This window comes from Silene latifolia, chromosome 7 (genome assembly GCF_048544455.1).
Source record: "Silene latifolia isolate original U9 population chromosome 7, ASM4854445v1, whole genome shotgun sequence".
Taxonomy (NCBI): domain Eukaryota; kingdom Viridiplantae; phylum Streptophyta; class Magnoliopsida; order Caryophyllales; family Caryophyllaceae; genus Silene; species Silene latifolia.
The window spans coordinates 84972813-84995722 of NC_133532.1; the positions used below are offsets into that span (position 1 = coordinate 84972813).

At 34.7% G+C, this 22910-nt stretch overlaps 1 protein-coding gene across 1 annotated transcript; it reads right to left on the reverse strand.

Moving 5' to 3' along the window:
* Positions 1–1667: 1667 nt before the first annotated feature.
* On the reverse strand, positions 1668–22532 carry LOC141590315 (uncharacterized). The gene is made up of 4 exons (XM_074410913.1): positions 21602–22532; positions 3104–3610; positions 2389–3055; positions 1668–2301 (listed from the first exon to the last, which is right to left on the reverse strand). Exons 1-4 carry the CDS (start codon positions 22530–22532, stop codon positions 1668–1670), a joined length of 2739 nt encoding a protein of 912 aa, XP_074267014.1.
* Between the last annotated feature and the right edge of the window lie 378 nt (positions 22533–22910).

Sequence of the window (22910 nt, forward strand, 5' to 3'; positions counted from 1 at the left end):
TGCATTTAGTTTACTCGAGGACGAGTAAAGGTTTGGTTTGGGGAGATTTGATACGTGCATTTTATATAGTCCTTTTTGGTCTTTTTATGCACGTATTTCTATGCTTTTATCGTAGTTTTATGCTACGAAATGCCCCGAATATGCTACTTTGGTTTGTTTTGTCTTATTTCCAGGAATGAACCAGAAAGTAGTGAAATCAAGCTTTTTACCGTCCGTTTAGCATGCATTTGGAGGAAGAGTGAATTTGGAGCGGGAATGTAGCTATTTTGAGATGCGCAAAGAAGAAAGATAGCTAGGCGAGCAAAGGAAGAACTTCAAATTGCTAGTGCCTACTTTGAAGAGCCATATCTCGAGTTCTACAAAGGATATTCAGGTTATTCCAATTTTAGATGAAATTTTATCCTCTTAGCTTTCCAACGCCACCAGAATCGCCCTGTTTGCCCAAGTAACGAAGAAATGGCAGCCGTTTGAAGTTCAGTGCGCGTAGCAGGAATTGTGCGCTGGAAAGTACTCGATCGAGTACAATTTTACTCGATCGACTCCTTTTTCTACTCGATCGAGTAGTTGTATTTTAGGGGTTACTCGATCGAGTATATTTTCTACTCGATCGAGTGATTTGAGCTTAATTTTACTCGATCGAGTGATATAAAGTTACTCGATCGAGTGGTTTTGTCTTTCATGGGCTTTAATTAGTCCGTGAACTTATAATTAGCTTATAGACTTAGTATTTTTCTATTTAAGCTCGATTAATTAGGTTATTAGGCATCTAATCTATTATCTTATCATTCATCTTTCACTGTAAACACTACGTTGCTTTTTCTCTACTGTAACTTTTGCTTTAGGATTATTTCTCGCTCGGATTTAGTGTTCTTTACGCCGGATTTTCGCGATTGTAATCTCTTTCTCTTCCTTTAATATTAATCTTTCATCTGTTTACTTTAATTTTCTTGTTTTACTCTCTTAATTTCTGCCCTAATCTCTTTTATGCGATTTAATTATAATTTCATTATGTTATTTATTAGTTATTTCATCATTATTAGTCTTGACAATATTGATAATATGAGTAGCTAATTTATTTCATGTTAGGATTAGGGGATCTACGGTAGAATTGTGACGATGTAGTAAATAGGTTAGATGAACTAATTGTGAGATTCTGTCACCATAGCAATTTAACTGTATCTACCGACTTAGTTGAGTGCACGCTTCTGAGTCACCCTTTTAATCTGGCTAAAATTAATCCTGGATCGAAAGATTGGACTAAATAGGTCTGCTATGAACAGTAGACTACCCTGACGAGAATGAAAGTTAATTTAGTGGTATTTTAGGATAGAAAGTGGACCGAAAGGACCTTTCCACATCCGTCTTGCATTAATTAAATCGATTTGTTTACAACAGTCACTGGACTACCGTAGTGAACCGAAATCCTGACATGTCCCTTCTCTATCTGATAGTTTAATGCTATTTTCTTGCCTTTACTGCTCTTGTCTCTACTTCTCTTCCTTTAAACCTTTAGTTTAGAAAACAATTCAAACAACCCCCCTCCCCCATTTGTGACCAAATAGACGGACTTCTACATATATCTTGCCTCCCTGAGGAGATCGACCTGACTTCCCTAGCTATATAGTTAGTTTAGTTAGTTTATTTTTGATAGGTATACGACAGACGTATCAAAAGCCATCTTGAAACACGAAATATTTGAATGCACCCGTCTGGCACTCGACATATATCTCATGAAAATCCCCGTCTTCAACATAATAATCCTTCAAAGTTTCGAAACCAAGCAACCGAATATCGAGTGTAGAAATCAAAGAATAACGGCGAGATAGAGCATCAGCAACAACGTTACTCTTACCATCCTTATACTTTGAAGAAAAATGAAACGATTGCAAAAACTCAACCCATTTAGCATGCCTCGGGCTTAACTTCTGCTGCCCGTTTATATGTTTCAAAGATTCATGGTCCGAATATAAAATAAAATGACTCGGACGAAGATAATGACTCCAATGATCAAGAGCTCTCACAATAGCATAGAATTCCTTATCGTAAGTTGAATAATTAAGTCTCGCTCCTCCCAACTTTTCAGAAAAGTAAGCAATGGGGCGTTTACCTTGTATAAGCACGGCTCCAATTCCAACACCGCTAGCATCACATTCAACTTCAAAAGGTTGTGTAAAATCAGGTAAGGCTAATACAGGAGCCTCACAAAGCCGCTTCTTGATCTCCTCAAATGCTCTTTGGGCTGCTTCACTCCAAACTAACGCTCCTTTCTTCAAACACTCCGTGATAGGACTGGTTATGGTGCTAAAATCCCGAATAAACCTTCGATAAAATGAAGCAAGACCATGAAATGATCTAACCTCAGTCACGGACTTAGGACATGGCTAAGACTTGATTGCTTCGATCTTAGATTGATTGACTGAAACTCCTTCTTTTGAAACGACATAGCCAAGAAATACCACGCTATCCACCAAAAATGTACACTTCTCCATTTTCCCGTAGAGTTGTTGTGCTCTAAGGGTCTCGAATACTTGTCTAAGATGGACAAGATGATCCTCCAAGCTTCTACTGTAAATAAGAATGTCATCTAGATAAACAACAACGAACCTGCCCAAGAATGGTTTAAGCACCTCGTTCATTAACCTCATAAAAGTACTCGGAGCATTTGTAAGACCGAAAGGCATGATGGTCCATTCATATAATCCATGCTTAGTCTTAAAAGCTGTTTTCCATTCATCACCTTCTCTCATTCGAATCTGATGGTAACCGCTTCTTAAATCAATCTTTGAGAAAATAACGGACCCATGGAGCTCATCTAACATGTCGTCCAGCCTCGGAATTGGGAATCGATACTTGATTGTAATGTTATTCACGACCCTACTATCGATGCACATTCTCCAAGTCCCGTCTTTCTTTGGTACAAGTAATGCCGGAACAGCACATGGGCTTAAACTTTCACGAACATAGCCTCGACTCATGAGCTCATCAATTTGTCTTTGCAACTCCTTTGTCTCCTCGGGATTACTCCTATAGGCTTCTCTATTAGGAAGCGACGCACCTGGAATTAAATCGATTTGGTGTTCGATTCCTCAAGTTGGCGGCAAACCTGGTGGCAAATCATCGGGAAATACATCTTTGAACTCGTGCAATAACTCTTTGACGGGTCCTTCATTTACAATTGTTGCACCGACATCTTTTTTCTCATCAGCAATTAACATATACACGGGCTCACCATCGTCTATAGCTTGCTCAATTTCTTGCTCATTAGCAAAAACAGATAAGCTAGGTTTCTTAGCTCGCTTGGCACTCATAGCTCGAACATCTTTAGGTGACATTGGTCGTAGCACAATCTTCTTGCCTTTGTCATGTAGCTCATACTCGTTACTCCGACCATGGTGCACAACATCTCGATCAAACTGCCACGGACACCCCAAAAGGATATGACACGCGTCCATTGGAATAACATCGCAAAGAACATCGTCACTGTATGAACCCATTGCCAACCCAACTCGGACCTGCCTGGTTACTTTCACTTTATTACCGTCATCGAGCCAATGCAAAGAATAAGGCTTAGGATGAGCCGTTGTCTCTAACCCAAGCTTAGGAACCATCTCTGTTTATGCGACATTCGTACAGCTACCACCGTCTATATGTTAGAAATCTATATCTCATTACTTAACATATTCTTATATGTTTCAAATTTATTTAGTCATAAAATAAATTCTAGATCTTATGAATGCAAACTAAAAAGGTAAGAGAAGAAATCATGTTCCTTACTATGATAATTTCGGTCATCATATGGGCACCAACAAGATCTCCTTCTTGTTAGTTCTTGAGCTTTCCATTAATGGATGAACATTCATGACTTCAAATTAGAAGCCCTCCAATTAGTAGCACCCAAAACTATCCCTCAATCCCACAAACTAATATGTACTAGACATTTGTAATGTGGTTTACCTTAAAATTGATTACTAATGCTCATATACTACTACTAGTATTATTAGTATTTGATTTGTATAAATTAGATTCATCAAACTTGATTTTATGATGAACAAGAGAGAGAAAGTAGTTTTTATGAAAAACATGAGAGAATGATGAAAAATGAGGAAAAAATCCTCTCTAATTCCCTACCCAAAACCGGTGGCCATGTATGGTCTTATGACCATTTTTTCTTTTTCTTTTTGTCTTTACAAGACAAATGTGTAAGGCTTTGTCCATAGTCATGTCACTATCAAGTGTCATGGACAAATGAATAAGACAAATGGAAAAAGACAAAACTTCCAAGCATGCCCACCCAATTTCGGTTTCCATGTGTAATATGGAGTCCATTTTATTTTTGTCAATTGTACAATTGTATGTCATGTGACATGTGACATGTCTTATGTCATGTTTTAATTTAAAATGCATATTTAACAAATTAAATATCAATTACAAATTAAATAAATCATATTTAACAAATTGACTAGTAATATTAAATTACTTTCTCATAAAATGGTCATTTAATTTCTAGTTAGTATAATTCACAACATCTTGTAATTATAACTAACTTATCATTCTCATCTCGCGTGTTTCGCAAACACCGATTAATTTTAGTAATATAACTTCTTAAATTACTAAATAAAATCTCATTTAATCACATTATAATAAGATGTCATTTTCTCTCTTATAATAATTTGTTCAATTTTAAGGAATTAATTAATCTGTATCGGTATACAACTAATTAACCTTTTCAATTAAGGGAATCGTCCTTTAGGTGTGACCTCAAGGGATCAACTGATCACCACCGTCGCACGACAGTAATGTCAAACTCTAGCAAGCCAATCATTACCGATATGTGTGGACCAGTTGACTATATATGTAATGTATCATCCCTTTCGTATTCTTGGTATGAGATTTAATAATGATATTTGAATCATGTGATCGCACTATTGTTGAGGACACATTTCCCAACAATCTCCCACTTGTCCTCGACAAGTGTGCGTCACCAATTCTCTTGTCCTATTACTATCTCCCACTCAATGCAAGATGTCTTTCGGGTCGTAATTTCAAGTGATCATATCGAGAGTGGTTTCCTCGATCTGGAGAATAACTGATTGACCGGAATTTATCCACCATGGATACCTTCCGAGCGTGGCCACGCATTTCCAGTTCATTACTCCTCGAGTGGCCCTGAGATATTGTTTTAACCCTGACAAGGGAGTGGACAATTCCTATCGAACTTATTCCCTTCGACTAGCCACAGCCATCATAACCCAAAATATGCCCATTTGACCCCATTTACGAAGGTCGTAGTAACACAAATCAAAGTTAATCTGAAACTGTGCCACCTTAGGCGAACAGTCTTTAGTCAAAATAATCGACTCATTAGAATACTATAGTAGCTCTCGCCACGACCAGGCTATATAAATTTGCCAGAACTCTATAAGCGGTCACTGCCCGACAAAGTGTTCCTAACATCTGCCCTATGTGATCGACTAGTCATCTCACATGACTCTATGGCACTTGAACTTGCCATCAATCGCATCACACTCTAGTCACTTCGAGACGTCACCTCATACAAGTGACTATGGGCTAATACTATGTTAATCCGGGTTCACTTTAACGGGGTTCAATATTGTCTCTACAACCCGTTTGGATGTAACAAAGTAAAAGGAGTTTTTCAGCTTAAAAACTCGAACGACAAATGTGATTATCACATATGAATAGTCAATACATGATTACTATTTCATATTCTATAATCTAATTTGATCTTGTATGTAGTTGCTCATCTCAATGCAATTAAAATGACATATGACATGACTTATCATGTTAAGCCTATGAGAAGGCTTTGGTTAGTAGGTTTTATCAACTTCTTGTACCTTACTCAACCTTACTACATACACGTTTTCCTTTGTAATGTATACATTTGCATTACAAAACTTTCTGAGTACGTGTCGAGATCCAATCAAGACATAGGCCTTCTAGCCTTAGAATAGCTCCCACTGTTTTCACAGTGTGCGGGACTCATCCTTCTTGCACATCCCATGATTTCAAGTGTACTCAATTTCCGTTATAAATATCTCTCATTGTTCTTTATTGCCTAGAACGATTCTAGAAAATCTATTTCTTAAATAACATAGCCACAATGGTATCTTAACCATCCTAATGTGTTTTGATTATGGTTATGTCGGAAACCATGCGCAATCTCAATTGTCAATTGTCATTTGTGTAACACCCTTACACAAAAATTGCATCATAAACACTTTGCATTATATCCTTAATGCTTCTGCAAGCACTTAAGGGTAATCTTTATGGCTTACTTGGTAAAGATTACTTAAATTCGATTTTAAAACAATTCATCTTACTCAAAGCATATGAAGTGTTATACATCATTACTTATTTAATTGATCCGGCAGCGGAAGCAAATGAAATCAATCAAATATGTTCAATTTAATTGAACTAGTCATTAATCTTATCAATATAAGACTTCTTATTTGACACTAATATCATGTGGATTTATCTTCATAAATCTGGATATTAAAGATGTATTATATTACTCCAAAAGTCTTAAATCATTCTCAATGATCAGTATGTCAACCACATATAAGACTAATTAAAATTTCCGTAACTCCCACTAAACTTTATGTATAAAAACAACTTCTCGTCTTATCGAGAAAAGTTTTATAACATGATCAAAACATTGATTCTAACTCATTGATGTCCTACTTAAGACTCTTTCTTAAGTTTCACATTATCTTAGCATTGCAAGAATCTACAAAACTCAAGACATGTATTGAATGTTAGAAATCGAGATCTCTTTACTAACATATTCATATATGTTTTTTTTAATTTAGTCATAAAAATAAATAGTGATCTTATGCATGCAAACAATAAACAAATTAAAGAAGAAATATTCATCCTTACATTTGGTTTTTCGGATCAAAGGGCACAAGAGAGTTCTCCTACTCTCTTGTTCTTGAGCTTTCCTTAATGGATGAACAAGGATTCAAGATGAGAATCCCTCCCAAGGATTTATACCCAAGATAAACTCTTAATAAAACTAATATTATTATTACTATAATAATACTAATTTTGTATAAAAATTGACCCAAAAATTATTTGGTTTCTCTATCAAAACCGGTTAAGAGAGAGGAAGAATAGAGGAAGATTTTTATCTTTCTAAAACTTTTGTTTTAGATGCAAAAATGAGTGAATGAATAATCATTTTCAAGAGTAGTCTATATGCCAAAAATAAGACAAAAACTCTTTGCATGGAGGGTGGAAAAACCGGGTATGAGAGGGAGAGAGTGGCCAATGCATGCACAATGTGGTCTTCACAAGATTGTGTAGGTATGCATGGCTAGTATTAGGCTAACATCATTATGCTTACCACTAACTTAATCAACATAATATATATGTTAATACCACCCAATATTTCGGTCCAAATTGAGATAAAATGGATTCCATTTTATCTTTGTCAATTTGTCACATGTTACATGTCATGTAAAATTGTTATGTATTTTTAACATATTAAAAATCAACGCATTAATAAAAATACGTCATATACAAAATCGACTTAGTAATTCACAATTACTTATACCAAAATATTTTACCAATTATAAATCACAATAATTTGTATTTATAATAATTCATTCAATTTCAATTGTTCCCTTAAACAATAATTTCATCCGAGTAATGAAACAATTCGATTACTTAGACCGTATCTTATTTAATCAGATTATAATGAGATACGTAAATTTTACTTCCAAAATCGTCCGTCAATTTTCAAGTAATTTAATTAACTCGTAACGTTATACGATCAATTAAATGATCAATTAAGAGTAATATCCTTTAGGTATGACCTAGGGGATCAACTTATCACCACCGTCGCACGACAGTAATGTCAAACTCTAGTCAGCCAATCATTACCGATATGTGTGGACCAGTTGACAGTAAAAATACTTCCCAATTGTATTCTTTAAAATGAGACTTAAACATGTGATCATCATGATCAACAGTTGTGATCGCATTATTGTCGGAGGACACATATTCCAACAATCTCCCACTTGTCCTCGACAAGTGTGCGTCACCAATTCTCTTGTCCTATTACTATCTCCCACTCAATGCAAGGTGTCTTTCAGGTCGTACTTGCAAGTGATCATATCGAGAGTGGTTTCCTCGATCTTGGAGAATAACTGATTGACCGGATTTATCCACCATGGATCCATTCCGAGCGTGGCCACGCATTTCCAGTTCATTACCCCTCGAGGGCCCTGAGATATTTTTATAACCCTGACTAGGGGTGGACAATTCCTATCGCACTCATTCCCTTCGACTAGCCACAGCCATCATAACCCAAAATTTGCCCATTTGACCCCATTTACGAAGGTCGTAGTAACACAAATCAAAGTTAATCTGAAACTGTGCCATCTTAGGTGAATAGTCTTTAGTCAAAAGAATCGACTCATTTGAATACTATAGTAGCTCTCGCCACGACCAGGCTATATAAATTTGCCAGAACTCTATAAGCGGTCATTAGGCCCGACAAAATGTTCCTAACAGTCTGTCTATGTGATCGATTAGTCATCTCACATGACTCTATGGCACTTGAACTTGCCATCAATCGCATCACACTCTAGTCACTTCGAGACGTCACCTCATACAAGTGACTATGGGCAAATACAATGATAATTCGTGTTCACTTTAACGGGGTTCAATTGTCTCCACAACCCGTTTGGATATAACAATGTATAATAAAAAGATAAAAGACAAATTCGATTATGAACATGAACAAAAACAACACTTTTATTTTATTTCAAAATCTAACATAAACTTAGTACACGTTTAAGTCCCATGGACGCCATATGTCCATCATGTTTAGCCTGCGATAAAGGCTTGGTGAGCGGATCGGCTATGTTGTCATCCGTCCCAACCTTACAAATTGCAATTTCCTTTCTTTCAATGAAATCTCTAATTACATGATATTTTCTAAGTACATGTCTAGATCTATTACTAGACTTTGGCTCCTTAGCTTGGAAGATCGTCCCACTATTATCACAATAGAGAGTGATGGGATCATTGGCGGTAGGTACTACTTTTAGACCTTCCGTGAATTGCCTGATCCACACAGCTTCCTTGGCAGCTTCTGATGCTGCAATGTACTCAGCCTCCGTTGTTGAATCCGCGGTTACAGCTTCCTTGAAGCTTCTCCAGCTAACGGCTCCACCATTGAGCATGAAAACAAAACCAGCTTGTGATTTCATGTCATCTCTATCTGTTTGGAAGCTTGAGTCCGTGTAACCATTAACACGAAGTTCGGTGTCTCCTCCAAACACTAAGATAGAATCCTTAGTTCTTCTCAAGTACTTAAGGATGTTCTTGACGGCAATCCAGTGACTCTCACCTGGATTTCCTTGATATCTACTCGTCATGCTCAAAGCATACGAGACATCAGGATGTGTGCATATCATGGCGTACATGATTGATCCAACAGCGGAAGCATAAGGGATCGTCTTCATGCATTCAACATCATGGGGTTCGGAGAGAGATTGAGTCTTGCTCAATATAGTCCCAGTTACCATAGGTACCAAACCCCTTTTAGATTTGTCCATGCTGAACCGTCGAAGAATCTTATCAACATCCTCTTGGATCTATCTCTATGGATCCGGATACCTAATATGCGTTGTGCTTCTCCTAAATCCTTCATTTGGAAGTGGTTACCTAACCACTCCTTTACAGAAGACAACATCGGAATATCATTTCCAATGAGTAGTATGTCATCGACATACAAGATCAGGAACACAACATTGCTCCCACTAAATTTCATGTATAAACATGGTTCCTCAACACTTCGAGTGAAACCATTCTCCTTTATAACATGATTGAATCGATGATTCCAACTTCTAGATGCTTGCTTAAGACCATAAATGGATCTCTTAAGTTTGCACACTTTGTTAGGATTTTTAGAATCAACAAAACCTTCGGGTTGTATCATGTACACCTCCTCTTCTAAATGCCGATTTAGAAAAGCGGTTTTGACATCCATTTGCCATATTTCATAATCATGAAACGCGGCGATCGCTAACAAAATCCGTATGGATCTTAGCATGGCTACGGGGGCGAAGGTCTAATCATAATGGAGACCTTGGACTTGGGTAAATCCTTTTGCCACTAGCCTAGCTTTGTAGACATCGTCATGTCCCTCTATGCCATTCTTGACTTTGAATATCCATTTGCATTGAAGAGGTCTTGCCCCTTTAGGCAAATCTACCAAGTCCCAAACTTGGTTTTCATGCATAGAATCCATTTCGGACTTCATGGCTTCAAGCCATAAGGAGTAATTTGGACTAGAGATTGCGGTCTTGTAGGTAGCGGGCTCGTCACTTTCTATAAGCAACACATTAAGTGTTCTATCTTCTTCGATAAGTCCCACATATCGATCGGGATGGCGAATAACACGGCCCGTTATTCTAAGAGGAGGAGGAATAACCGCATTAGATGACGAAGGAACTTCTTCTTGCGTCTCTGTCTCGGTTTGTGGCTCTTGAACTTCATCAAGTTCAAAATTTCTCCCACTCTGTCTCCTAGAAATAAAATCACTTTCTAGGAAGACAGCATCTCGAGACACAAACACTTTGTTCTCTTACGGCTTATAGAAGTAATAGCCTCGTCAGGCCATGGGATATCCTACAAAAATGCATTTTTCGGATCGTGGTGCCAACTTATTATCATTTTTAATTTTGACATAAGCATCACAACCCCAAATTTTCATATGGGATAGATTTGGAACCTTTTCTCTCCATATCTCATATGGAGTCTTTTCAGTTGCTTTGGTTGGACTTACGTTCAAAGATTTTATTGCGGTTTGAATCGCAAATCCCCAAAACGAGTTTGGTAACTCGGTTTGACTCATCATGGATCGAACCATATCAAGTAAGGTTCGATTCCTCCTTTCGGCAACACCATTGAGTTGTGGTGTTCCGGGTGGAGTAAGTTGTGATATAATACCACAACCTTTCAAGTGTGAATCAAATTCAAGGCTAAGATACTCTCCACCACGATCGGATCGTAGTGCCTTAATCCTTTTGTTCAATTGGTTCTCTACTTCGTTTTGAAATTCCTTGAATTTCTCAAACGCTTCACTCTTATGCTTCATTAAATAGATATACCCATATCTACTTAAATCATCGGTGAAGGTTATGAAGTAGTCATAATTTCCACGAGCGGTGATACTCATTGGTCCACACACATCGGTGTGTATGAGTCCCAATAGTTCACTAGCTCATGTCCCTTTACCACTAAAAGGATTACGAGTCATTTTGCCAAGTAGGCAATATTCGCATGTACCATATGATTGATAATCAAATGGTGTAATCACATTACTTGAAATTAATCTTTTAATGCGATTCTCGTTTATGTGACCTAATCGACAATGCCAAATGTATGCTTCACTTGGGTCACTTGATTTGAGTTTCTTTGATTGAATGTTATAGATATCATTAGTCGGATTTGAGGTCTCTAAAATGTAAATGCCATTGATGGAAGAAGCTTGGCCTATAACCAAATCATTCCTTGAAATAGTACAACGATTGTTCTTAATGACAAAACAAAAACCGTCCATGTCCAGCATGGCGATTGAAATAATGTTTTTAGAGAGTGTAGGCACATAAAAACAATTATGTAAATACAACTCAAATCCATTAGGCAAAGCTAAAACATAAGTTCCTTTGGATTCGGCCGCTACTCGAGCTCCATTTCCAAGGCGTAGATCCACATCTCCCTTGTCCTCTTCACGTCTCTTAAACCCTGTAAATGATTACAAAGGTGAGAACCACAACAGGTATCTAGTACCCATGTCGTAGTGGAAGTATAATTGATATCAATAACATAAATTTCCTTAGGAATTTTACCTTTTGGAACGATGATTCCTTCCCTTATATTTCGCAAATATACGGGACAATTCCTAAGCCAATGTCCCATGCCATAGCAATAATGGCACTCATCATTAACTTGCTTGAAGTTTTTGACTTTCATTCCCTTCTTCTTGAACTTTTTGCCCTTTGAAGCAAGAACTTGATTGCTTGAGCTCCCACTAGTTTTGGCATCTTTATCTTCCAGAGACAAAGACCCTATAGATTGTATGAGGTAGTCTTCCTGAGATGGGCTCACACGAGATCTAGTAGTAGTAGGTGGTCTAGTAGAAGTGATGAAGTTAAGGTTTCCATCCGAACCTATCCCAAAATGAAGTTCTCTAGTAGTGTCGAAATCATTGTTGGAGCAAACGTCGTCAAAAACATTGTGGTATGACTCAATAGTTATTGGTGCGGTAGCGTTTGATGGATTCATTGTAATGAACTACAAATATGGAGGAAAAGGAAATATTAACATTTTGTCTTTTTAAATCATACTTGTAAATAAATTAACAAGATATGAACATTTATATAGTGACCTCTACCCAACTATTATAAATGATTCCAAGATCCAAATTCATATTAATTTAGGGCACGGTGTGCCGAAATACCCTTTATTAACATAAATCGGTGGATTAACCTCTTAATCGATTCTACTTTTAGAACTCTTGGTCGATAAAATTTACATTAATATTTATCTCTAGCCCGAAACACATCCGGAAATCGTCGTGAATACTTTCGTTGAGTACAACCCAAATTTCGAATAAATGTGTCCATAATCCAAACCCATATTAACTTAGGGCACGGTGTGCCGAAATACCCCTCATTAACATGAATTCGGTGGATAGACATTTATCACCCACTTCCCCTACGTAACAAGGTTTGTACCCCGGTAGGGCCGAGTGCACTCCCTCGCGAAATAGGTTTTCATGGTTTCTACTATTTGGTAAGGCTATGTCTCAATTGATTGTTTTAGCGAGAGGTCATGTCAATTTATTATCTATCACGTTTTAAGTGAACTAAAGCGGTGAACTACGATAATTGTAATTGACACGGTCGATAAACTCGATGAAAGATGATGCATGTTTTAGTTATGACGATTTAGCGATGCATGCGACATAGAAATAAAATGCAAAGCATAAAAACAAATCCTAGTATGGCCTTCCTAAAATAGAAAAACTATTTAACTATTACATATTCGGAAACCAACTCCATTGGTCCCTTGAACTTCGGTTATGGCACGCATCTCGAGGTAACACCGTCTTTATGTATCGCCTTCTTGAAGAAATCCGTCTTTATGGAACTCCGGTAAAATAAAATTACATAATAAATTACATAATTTCCTATTATACATATGTAATTAAAATAAAAATAAATCTATTAAATTACAAAACGGTGATACGAGATCACAATAAATTACAACCGAATCGATATTCCCATACATTTCGGGTAATATCAATTAAAAACTAAGGCCATACTAAGTAAAATTACATAATTCAAAAATTACATAAAATAAAATTATGACAATCATAAATAAAATGCAGCATTATAATATGTAAGAACATGCCCAATTTTATGCTAAATCGCCTTTAAGGAGCCAATATCGTATATTATACGGTTTTTACGGATTTTCGTGATTCAACGTTTTTTTTTAAAATTACAAAAATTACAAAAATTCATATTTATGCACAAGTTAATTACCCTAACCTCTTAGGAATCTAAATTAGTGTTCACTAATTACTTGACCATAATTAACTCATATTTCTAAAATTGTTCATTAATGGACTAAAAATTATAATAAAATGCTATAAACTTCAAATAAATCACAAAAATCCAAATAAATTCAAAATTTGAAATTTAAACTTATGAACATTCTGGAAAAATACCATGACACTCATAATGTTTAAAAAACTTAGGTTAAAATTTCGTAAAATTATCGAAAAAACTATGTTGCGGTTAATCAGATTTATTAATAAAAATCATAAAAACATGAGAAAAATTATATTCATCAACTTTTCAATTTTAGATCTGAAAAAGATAATAAAATGCAACATGTGACGTTTTTCCTTAGTCATGGAGTATGTTTTATCAATTATTTACTAATTAAGTCACTATTTATGCTATTTTTCATCAAAAATCCATAAATCATGCATAAAACTTCAATATAGCCCATTATTTTACACACATCTTGTAAAATTTCATGTGACAACATACTAAATTTCTATGACCAGATTCGAAATTTATCTTATATTAACCTATTTTTCATCTAAATCCGATTTTAAACATGAAAAATCATTTTTCGAGCATAAGAACTCCAAAAATTATGAAAATTTACAGGTCATCTCAAAACAATACATGTGATAACATATCCCAAAGTCACTGGAAAATTTGAAGTTTAGCTAATTTTAGTCCGAAAATGACATTTTAATCATAAAATCACATTTTTAATGCCATTATATTTTAAGATGAACAATAAAAACCCATAAAATAACCAAAATATCCTAAAAATATTTTAGGACCAGAAACTTAACATACATAAATTTATTTCGTGATATTTCATAATAACACAAATTTACAAGTTTTATATGTTAATCGTATAACTCGGAAAAACTATAACCGATTTGAATGCAAACAACCAAGGCTCTGATACCGCTTGTTAGAAATCTAGATCTCTTTACTAACATATTCATATATGTTTTTGTTAATTTAGTCATAAAATTAAATAGTGATCTTATGCATGCAAACAATAAACAAATTAAAGAAGAAATATTCATCCTTACATTTGGTTTTTCGGATCAAAGGGCACAAGAGAGTTCTCCTACTCTCTTGTTCTTGAGCTTTCCTTAATGGATGAACAAGGATTCAAGATGAGAATCCCTCCCAAGGATTTATACCCAAGATAAACTCTTAATAAAACTAATATTATTATTACTAGAATAATACTAATTTTGTATAAAAATTGACCCAAAAATTATTTGGTTTCTCTATCAAAACCGGTTAAGAGAGAGGAAGAATAGAGGAAGATTTTTATCTTTCTAAAACTTTTGTTTTAGATGCAAAAATTAGTGAATGAATAATCATTTTCAAGAGTAGTCTATATGCCAAAAATAAGACAAAAACTCTTTGCATGGAGGGTGGAAAAACCGGGTATGGGAGGGAGAGAGGGGCCAATGCATGCACAATGTGGTCTTCACAAGATTGTGTAGGTATGCATGGCTAGTATTAGGCTAACATCATTATGCTTACCACTAACTTAATCAACATAATATATATGTTAATACCACCCAATATTTTGGTCCAAATTGAGATAAAATGGATTCCATTTTATCTTTGTCAATTTGTCACATGTTACATGTCATGTAAAATTGTTATGTATTTTTAGCATATTAAAAATCAACGCATTAATAAAAATACGTCATATACAAATTCGACTTAGTAATTCACAATTACTTATACCAAAATATTTTACCAATTATAAATCACAATAATTTGTATTTATAATAATTCTTCAATTTCAATTGTTTCCTTAAACAATAATTTCATCTGAGTAATGAAACAATTCGATTACATAGACCGTATCTTATTTAATCAGATTATAATGAGATACGTAAATTTTACTTCCAAAATCGTCCGTCAATTTTCAAGTAATTTAATTAACTCGTAACGTTATACGATCAATTAAATGATCAATTAAGAGTAATATCCTTTAGGTATGACCTAGGGGATCAACTGATCACCACCGTCGCACGACAGTAATGTCAAACTCTAGTCAGCCAATCATTACCGATATGTGTGGACCAGTTGACAGTAAAAATACTTCCCAATTGTATTCTTTAAAATGAGACTTAAACATGTGATCATCATGATCAACAGTTGTGATCGCATTATTGTCGGAGGACACATATTCCAACATTGAATACATTCCTTCTAATTGAAGAAGTGGGGTTTAGATTCACTCGCTATGTATTTCATAATAATGAAACACAATCCCTAAGAAGATCCAAATAGACTTAAGTATTTCAACCAGTGCAAAAATATTTGCCACCAATCTTGCTTTGAAATCTCTCTTTATTAGTGCAAAAACCCTTTGTCACTAATCAAGCCTTTTATTTCGGATTTTCATGGCTCTAAGCCTTGTATTGAGTTGTGACTTTAAACACTCTCATGTAAGTCATATGTTGATTACTTTCCAGAAGTAATCAACTTGAATCAAACAATTTCTTTTGTAAGTTATAAGCTCTTTACTTTCTTAAAAGTAGCATGAATTCATCATTTTCAACAAGTGATGAATTTTAACCTCCTAGGTTTTAAAGAAACAATGTCTTACACAAAACGTCTCATGTAGCCAAGAAAGACCAGTTTCTTGCGACATAACATTCTTTGTGGCTCTTGAATAATTTCTCCCACTCCGTCTTCTAGAAATAAACTTGTATTTTAGAAAGACAGCTTCACGAGCCGCAAACCCGTCGTACTCGTGATAATTGAAAGGGAAAAATGAGCATTTGTTTCTTGTGAAAACTTACAAACATGATACCTTACCATATCATATCTCATATGATTCGTTTTAGTTTTAGTGGAAAAATAATTTAGACAAAATGATAAAATCCCCAAAAGAATCAAGTAACTCAAAGTAACTTGATTGAAGTTCAAACCATATCGAATAGCGTTTGATTTCTTATCCAATCACACATTATCCCATAATGTGTGTTAAGAGAGATTAACTTGTGATACTATATCACATTTTATTTGGCTTATATCAAAGTCTTCACTTTGATAATCCCATCACGATTAAATCGTGATTCCTTGAAGTCTTTAAACTTCTTCAAAGATTTCTTTATTTACCTTATTAAGTGAACACATTAGTGTCAACTTAAATCGTTGGTAAAAATAAAATGATCAACCTATTTTGGATCAATGATTTACAACCTCGATCTCCTTTACAACCAAAAGGCACGAGATATCTTGCTTTGAATACAAGATACGCATAAACCATTAACAATCTAATGGTTTCGAGAGTACTCGATAACTCTTTGCGTTCATCATTCCAGAATTTAAGGTTTAATCTTGGGTTACCAATTTGAGTCTTGCATCATCTTCATGATATATCATTCTAGTTTGGTTTAGAATATAATCACCTTGATAATGGGCTAGCCATACATCAAATCGTGGTGTATAGGGTCACAAAAGTGAATCCTCTTTTGTATCTTAACAAGTTTATATTCTTATTTAGAGTTTATGCACTTAATAGTCACAATTAAGTACAACTCCAAACCCAAAAACTAGATTTAGAATACAATGACTCTATCTCTCGACTTCATTGTTGCTAGTCGTCATATTCTAATCATCCTATGTATCAAACATAATGATGAAAACCACCACCGGTTTCTAATATTGACGAAGTAGTACTAGCAAAATGTATGTCAATTAAATAAATAAAGAACTAAGTCTTATTAGATGTTCCACAACTAACTTGCTTATTCTTTAACAACTTGGGGTAGTTTCCTTCCTAGTGTCTAACATTTAAGACAATGGAAACTTTATTGGTCGAGATTGATAGGTTTAGTATCGTCATTCTCAACAACTTTACTTTTAACATTACCTTGTATCAATTCCATTCTAATTTTACTTCTTGAACCTCGTCCTTTTCTTAACGGTTTAAGAGAATGCTCCCACTCATTTCAATGAGTCTTTGCTTTGAGAATCAAAATTGAATTCATGAAGATTACTCTTCATTTGTTCGTTTTAGTCTTAAAACTTTCATTGAAGTGGTTGCGTTATTTTGGTCAATTTTGATTTCCAACAAATCTAGTTACCAAAATTAGAAACAATTCATTGTAAGTAGATGTGTTAGTCAAGAATCAAAAACCTGTTTGATAATGAATAACTTTTATCTATACACTTTACAAGAGATCCTTAGCAATGGTTCATTTGAGGTTTTTAGAAGCAAATTCATATTTGTCTTTAGTTACGATGTTTTAATGGAGATTTTGAAAAATCGAAATGATATCGTATATGAATTATGGTAAAGAAATAGAACAATATGATAACGGAATAATGAAAACAAAAACATTTGTCGTTATAATAATACATGTAAATAACAAGTAAAGCATTTACATAGTGACCTCTACCCAACTATGATAAATGATTCCAAGATCCAAATTCATATTAACTTGGGCACGGTAGGGCCGATTCATCCCTTATCAATATAACTCGGTGGATTAACACTTTAATCGATTCTACTTTTAGAATTCTTGGTCGATAAAATTACATTAAGATTTATCTTTAGCCCGGAACACATGCGACTACGGTCACGAATACTTTCGTTGAGCTCAATCCAAATTTCGAATAAATGTGTCCATGATCCAAATCCACATCAACTTGGGCACGGTAGGGCCGATTCATCCCTCATCAACATGAATTCGGTGGATAGACATTTATCACCCACTTCACCAACGTAACAAGGTTTGTCTTACGGTAAAGCCGGCTCAACTCCCTTGCGAAACTGGTACTTCATGGTTTCAAATTTTTGGTAAGGCTAAGTCTCAATTGATTATTTTTAGCGAGAGGTCATGTCAATTTATTATCTATCACGTTTTAAGTGAACTAAAGCGGTGAACTACGATAATTATAATTGACACGGTCGATAAACTCGATTAAAATGACAATGCATGTTTTAGTTATGGCGATTTAGCGATGCATGCAACATATAAATAAAATGCAAAGCATAAAATAAATCCTAGTATGGCCTTCCTAAAATAGAAAAACTATTTAACTATTACATATTCGGAAACCAACTCCATTGGTCCCTTGAACTTCGGTTCTTGGCACGCATCTCGAGGTAACACCGTCTTTATGTATCGCCTTCTTGAGTGACACCGTCTTCAAGGAACTCCGGAATAAATAAATTACATAACAAATTACATAATTTCCTATTATACATTTGTAATTAAAATAAAATAAATCTATTAAATTACAAAACAGTGATACGAGATCACAATAAATTACAACCGAATCGATATTCCCATACATTTCGGGTAATATCAATTAAAAACTAAGGCCATACTAAGTAAAAATTACATAATTTAAAATTACATAAAATAAAATTATGACAATCATAAATAAAATGCAGCATTATAATATGTATGAACATGCCCAATTTTATGTTAAATCGCCTTTAAGGAGCCAATATCGTATATTAATCGGTTTTTACGGATTTGCGTGATTCAACCTTTTAAAATCACAATAAATTACATAAAATCATATTTATGCATAAGTTAATTACCCTAACCATCTTAGGACTCAAAATTAGTCTCCACTAACAATTTGACTATAATTAACTTATATTTCTTAAAATTGTTCATTAGAGGACTCAAAATTACAATAAAAATGCTATAAACTTCAAATAAATCACAAAAAATTTCAAATAAATTTGAAATTTGAAATTTAAACTCATGAACATTCTGGAAAAATACCATGACACTCATAATATTAAAAAACTTAGGTTAAAATTTCGAAAAATTTATCGGGAAAAACAATGTTGCGGTTTATCGGATTTATCAATTAAAATCATAAAAACATGAGAAAAATTATATTCATCAACTTTTCAATTTTAGATCTGAAAAAGATAATAAAATGCAACATGTGACGTTTCTCCTTAGTCATGAAGTATGTTTTAGCAATTTTTCACTAATTAAGTCACTATTTATGCTATTTTTCATCAAAAATCCATAAATCATGCATAAAGACTTCATTATAGCCTATTATTTTACACACATCTTGTAAAATTGCATGTGACAACATACTAAATTTCTATGACCAGATTCGAAATTTATCTCATACTAACCTATTTTTCATTTAAATTCGATTTTTATCATGAAAAATCCATTTTGCGAGCATAAGAACTCCAAAAATTATGAAACTTTCCAGATCAACTAAAATTAATATATGTGAAAACATATCCAAAAACCACCTGAAAATTCGAAGTTTAGCTAATTTTCGTCCAAAAATGACATTTTTATCATAAAAATCATATTTTAATGCCAATATTATATAAAATGAACAATAAAAATCCATAAATTAACCAAAATATCCTAAATACATTTTAGGATCAGAAACTTTAACATGCATAATAAATTTCGTGATATATCATAATAAACACAAATTTGTAAGTTTTATATGTTAATCGTATAACTCGGAAAAACAATAACCGATTTGCATGCAAACAACCAAGGCTCTGATACCACTTGTTAGAAATCTATATCTCATTACTTAACATATTCTTATATGTTTCAAATTTATTTAGTCATAAAATAAATTCTAGATCTTATGCATGCAAACTAAAAAGGTAAGAGAAGAAATCATGTTCCTTACTATGATAATTTCGGTCATCATATGGGCACCAACAAGATCTCCTTCTTATTAGTTCTTGAGCTTTCCATTAATGGATGAACATTCATGACTTCAAATTAGAAGCCCTCCAATTAGTAGCACCCAAAACTATCCCTCAATCCCACAAACTAATATGTACTGGATATTTGTAATGTGGTTTACCTTAAAATTGATTACTAATGCTCATATACTACTACTAGTATTATTAGTATTTGATTTGTACAAATTAGATTCATCAAACTTGATTTTATGATGAACAAGAGAGAGAAAGTAGTTTTTATGAAAAACATGAGAGAATGATGAAAAATGAGGAAAAAATCCTCTCTAATTCCCTACCCAAAACCGGTGGCCATGTATGGTCTTATGACCATTTTTTATTTTTCTTTTTGTCTTTACAAGACAAATGTGTAAGGCTTTGTCCATAGTCATGTCACTATCAAGTGTCATGGACAAATGAATAAGACAAATGGAAAAAGACAAAACTTCCAAGCATGCCCACCCAATTTCGGTTTCCTTGTGTAATATGGAGTCCATTTTATTTTTGTCAATTGTACAATTGTATGTCATGTGACATGTGACATGTCTTATGTCATGTTTTAATTTAAAATGCATATTTAACAAATTAAATATCATTTACAAATTAAATAAATCATATTTAACAAATTGACTAGTAATATAAAATTAATTTCTCATAAAATGGTCATTTAATTTCTAGTTAGTATAATTCACAACATCTTGTAATTATAACTAACTTATCATTCTCATCTCGCGTGTTTCGCAAACACCGATTAATTTTAGTAATATAACTTCTTAAATTACTAAATAAAATCTCATTTAATCACATTATAATAAGATGTCATTTTCTCTCTTATAATAATTTGTTCAATTTTAAGGAATTAATTAATCTGTATCGGTATACAACTAATTAACCTTTTCAATTAAGGGAATCGTCCTTTAGGTGTGACCTCAAGGGATCAACTGATCACCACCGTCGCACGACAGTAATATCAAACTCTAGCCAGCCAATCATTACCGATATGTGTGGACCAGTTGACTATATATGTAATGTATCATCCCTTTCGTATTCTTGGTATGAGATTTAATAATGATATTTAAATCATGTGATCGCACTATTGTTGAGAACACATTTCCCAACACTATAATCAAGCTACACCACTTGTCTTTCACCTGGCACTTAGTGTGGAATATTTGATCTCGATGTTCCATCACAATGGGTTCGGATTTAGCTTGCAAGGAACGAAGTACCAACGTGTCATAAATAGGAGCATCATAGGACTCAACGTCCCCTTCTTCTTCGTCTTGTATACTGAGATGAAACACGCCTCCCAATGTCTCATCTTCCTGCTCAAATAACTCGTCCCTAACAGCCATGGCCTCTATTAAGGTTATGTTTCGTTTATTCGGACAAGAATTCTGAAGGTGGCCAAATCCTTGGCATTTAAAACAACGAACCCTAGAAAGGCTTGTTTCCCTCGGAGGTGGAGTAGCCTTAGGAGCCACGGTTGTTGCAGGGGTGTTCACGGCCGTCATCACCGTATTAGAATTTGAGCCTGACGCCATAGATTTGGATTGATCAGACTTACTCCAATTGCTCGACCTACTTACTTCACTCGCCCCATACCTGTTCTTTCCCTGCGCCTCAAGTTTCAAACACAAGCCACATAATGTATCGAAATCAGCATACGGATACAACTCAATGGAACTAGCAATATTTCGATTCAAACCACGAAAAAATCGTGCCATCTTTTGCTCCTGATTTTCTTCTATCTCTCCCATTAAAGAAAGCTTCTCAAATTCGTCAATATATTCATTAACACTCATCCTACCTTGCAACAAATCAGCAATTTTCTTGTATAAGGTAAGTCTATGCGTTGCCGGTACATATCTCTTCCTTAGCTTTCGTTTCAACGTATCCCAAGAAGCAAGTTTCTCCTTTCCAGCCCGTGCTCTTTGAGCCTTCAAATTCTCATACCACAATGAAGCCCCTCGAGTAAGTTTGAGAATTGCATACTTACAACGTTTATTGTCATCAAGATCCTTGAAATCGAACAGCCTATCAATCTTTCGTTCCCATTCCAAGTAATCTTCAGGATCGGTCCCACCAACAAATTCCGGAAACTTCGTGATTTTGAACTCATCCACGGGTTTCTGTCTCGGTCCACTTCTGGGTCCCGTTGGCCTATTACGTAGGTAATCTCGTACTTCAGCCAGTATGGTGTCATCATCTAGCTCAGCCATCGAAATAGAAATAGAATATGTAACCTGATGCTCTGATACCACTAATGATACGAAAATTACCCGAATTTTTGAAAGTAGCGGAAGCAATAACAATAGCAATGCAGATACGAAATAACGAGTGCACAAAGACAATAAAACAATAACAATAACGTGAATAAGAACGAACAAAAGGGGATATTTGCTCAAAACAGACCTATGCTTTGAACAATGGTGACCGATGTAGCAAAGCGCGTGCTAGTCGATCTAGTTTAAGCCTGAAAGCGCGTCAGACAGAAACCGTTTTGGAACGAAAACGCGTCGATACGAGATAACAATTGCAAGGCAAAAGCTTAGGTTTTATTATACCTTGAATGATAAAATAAAAACGCATATGACCCT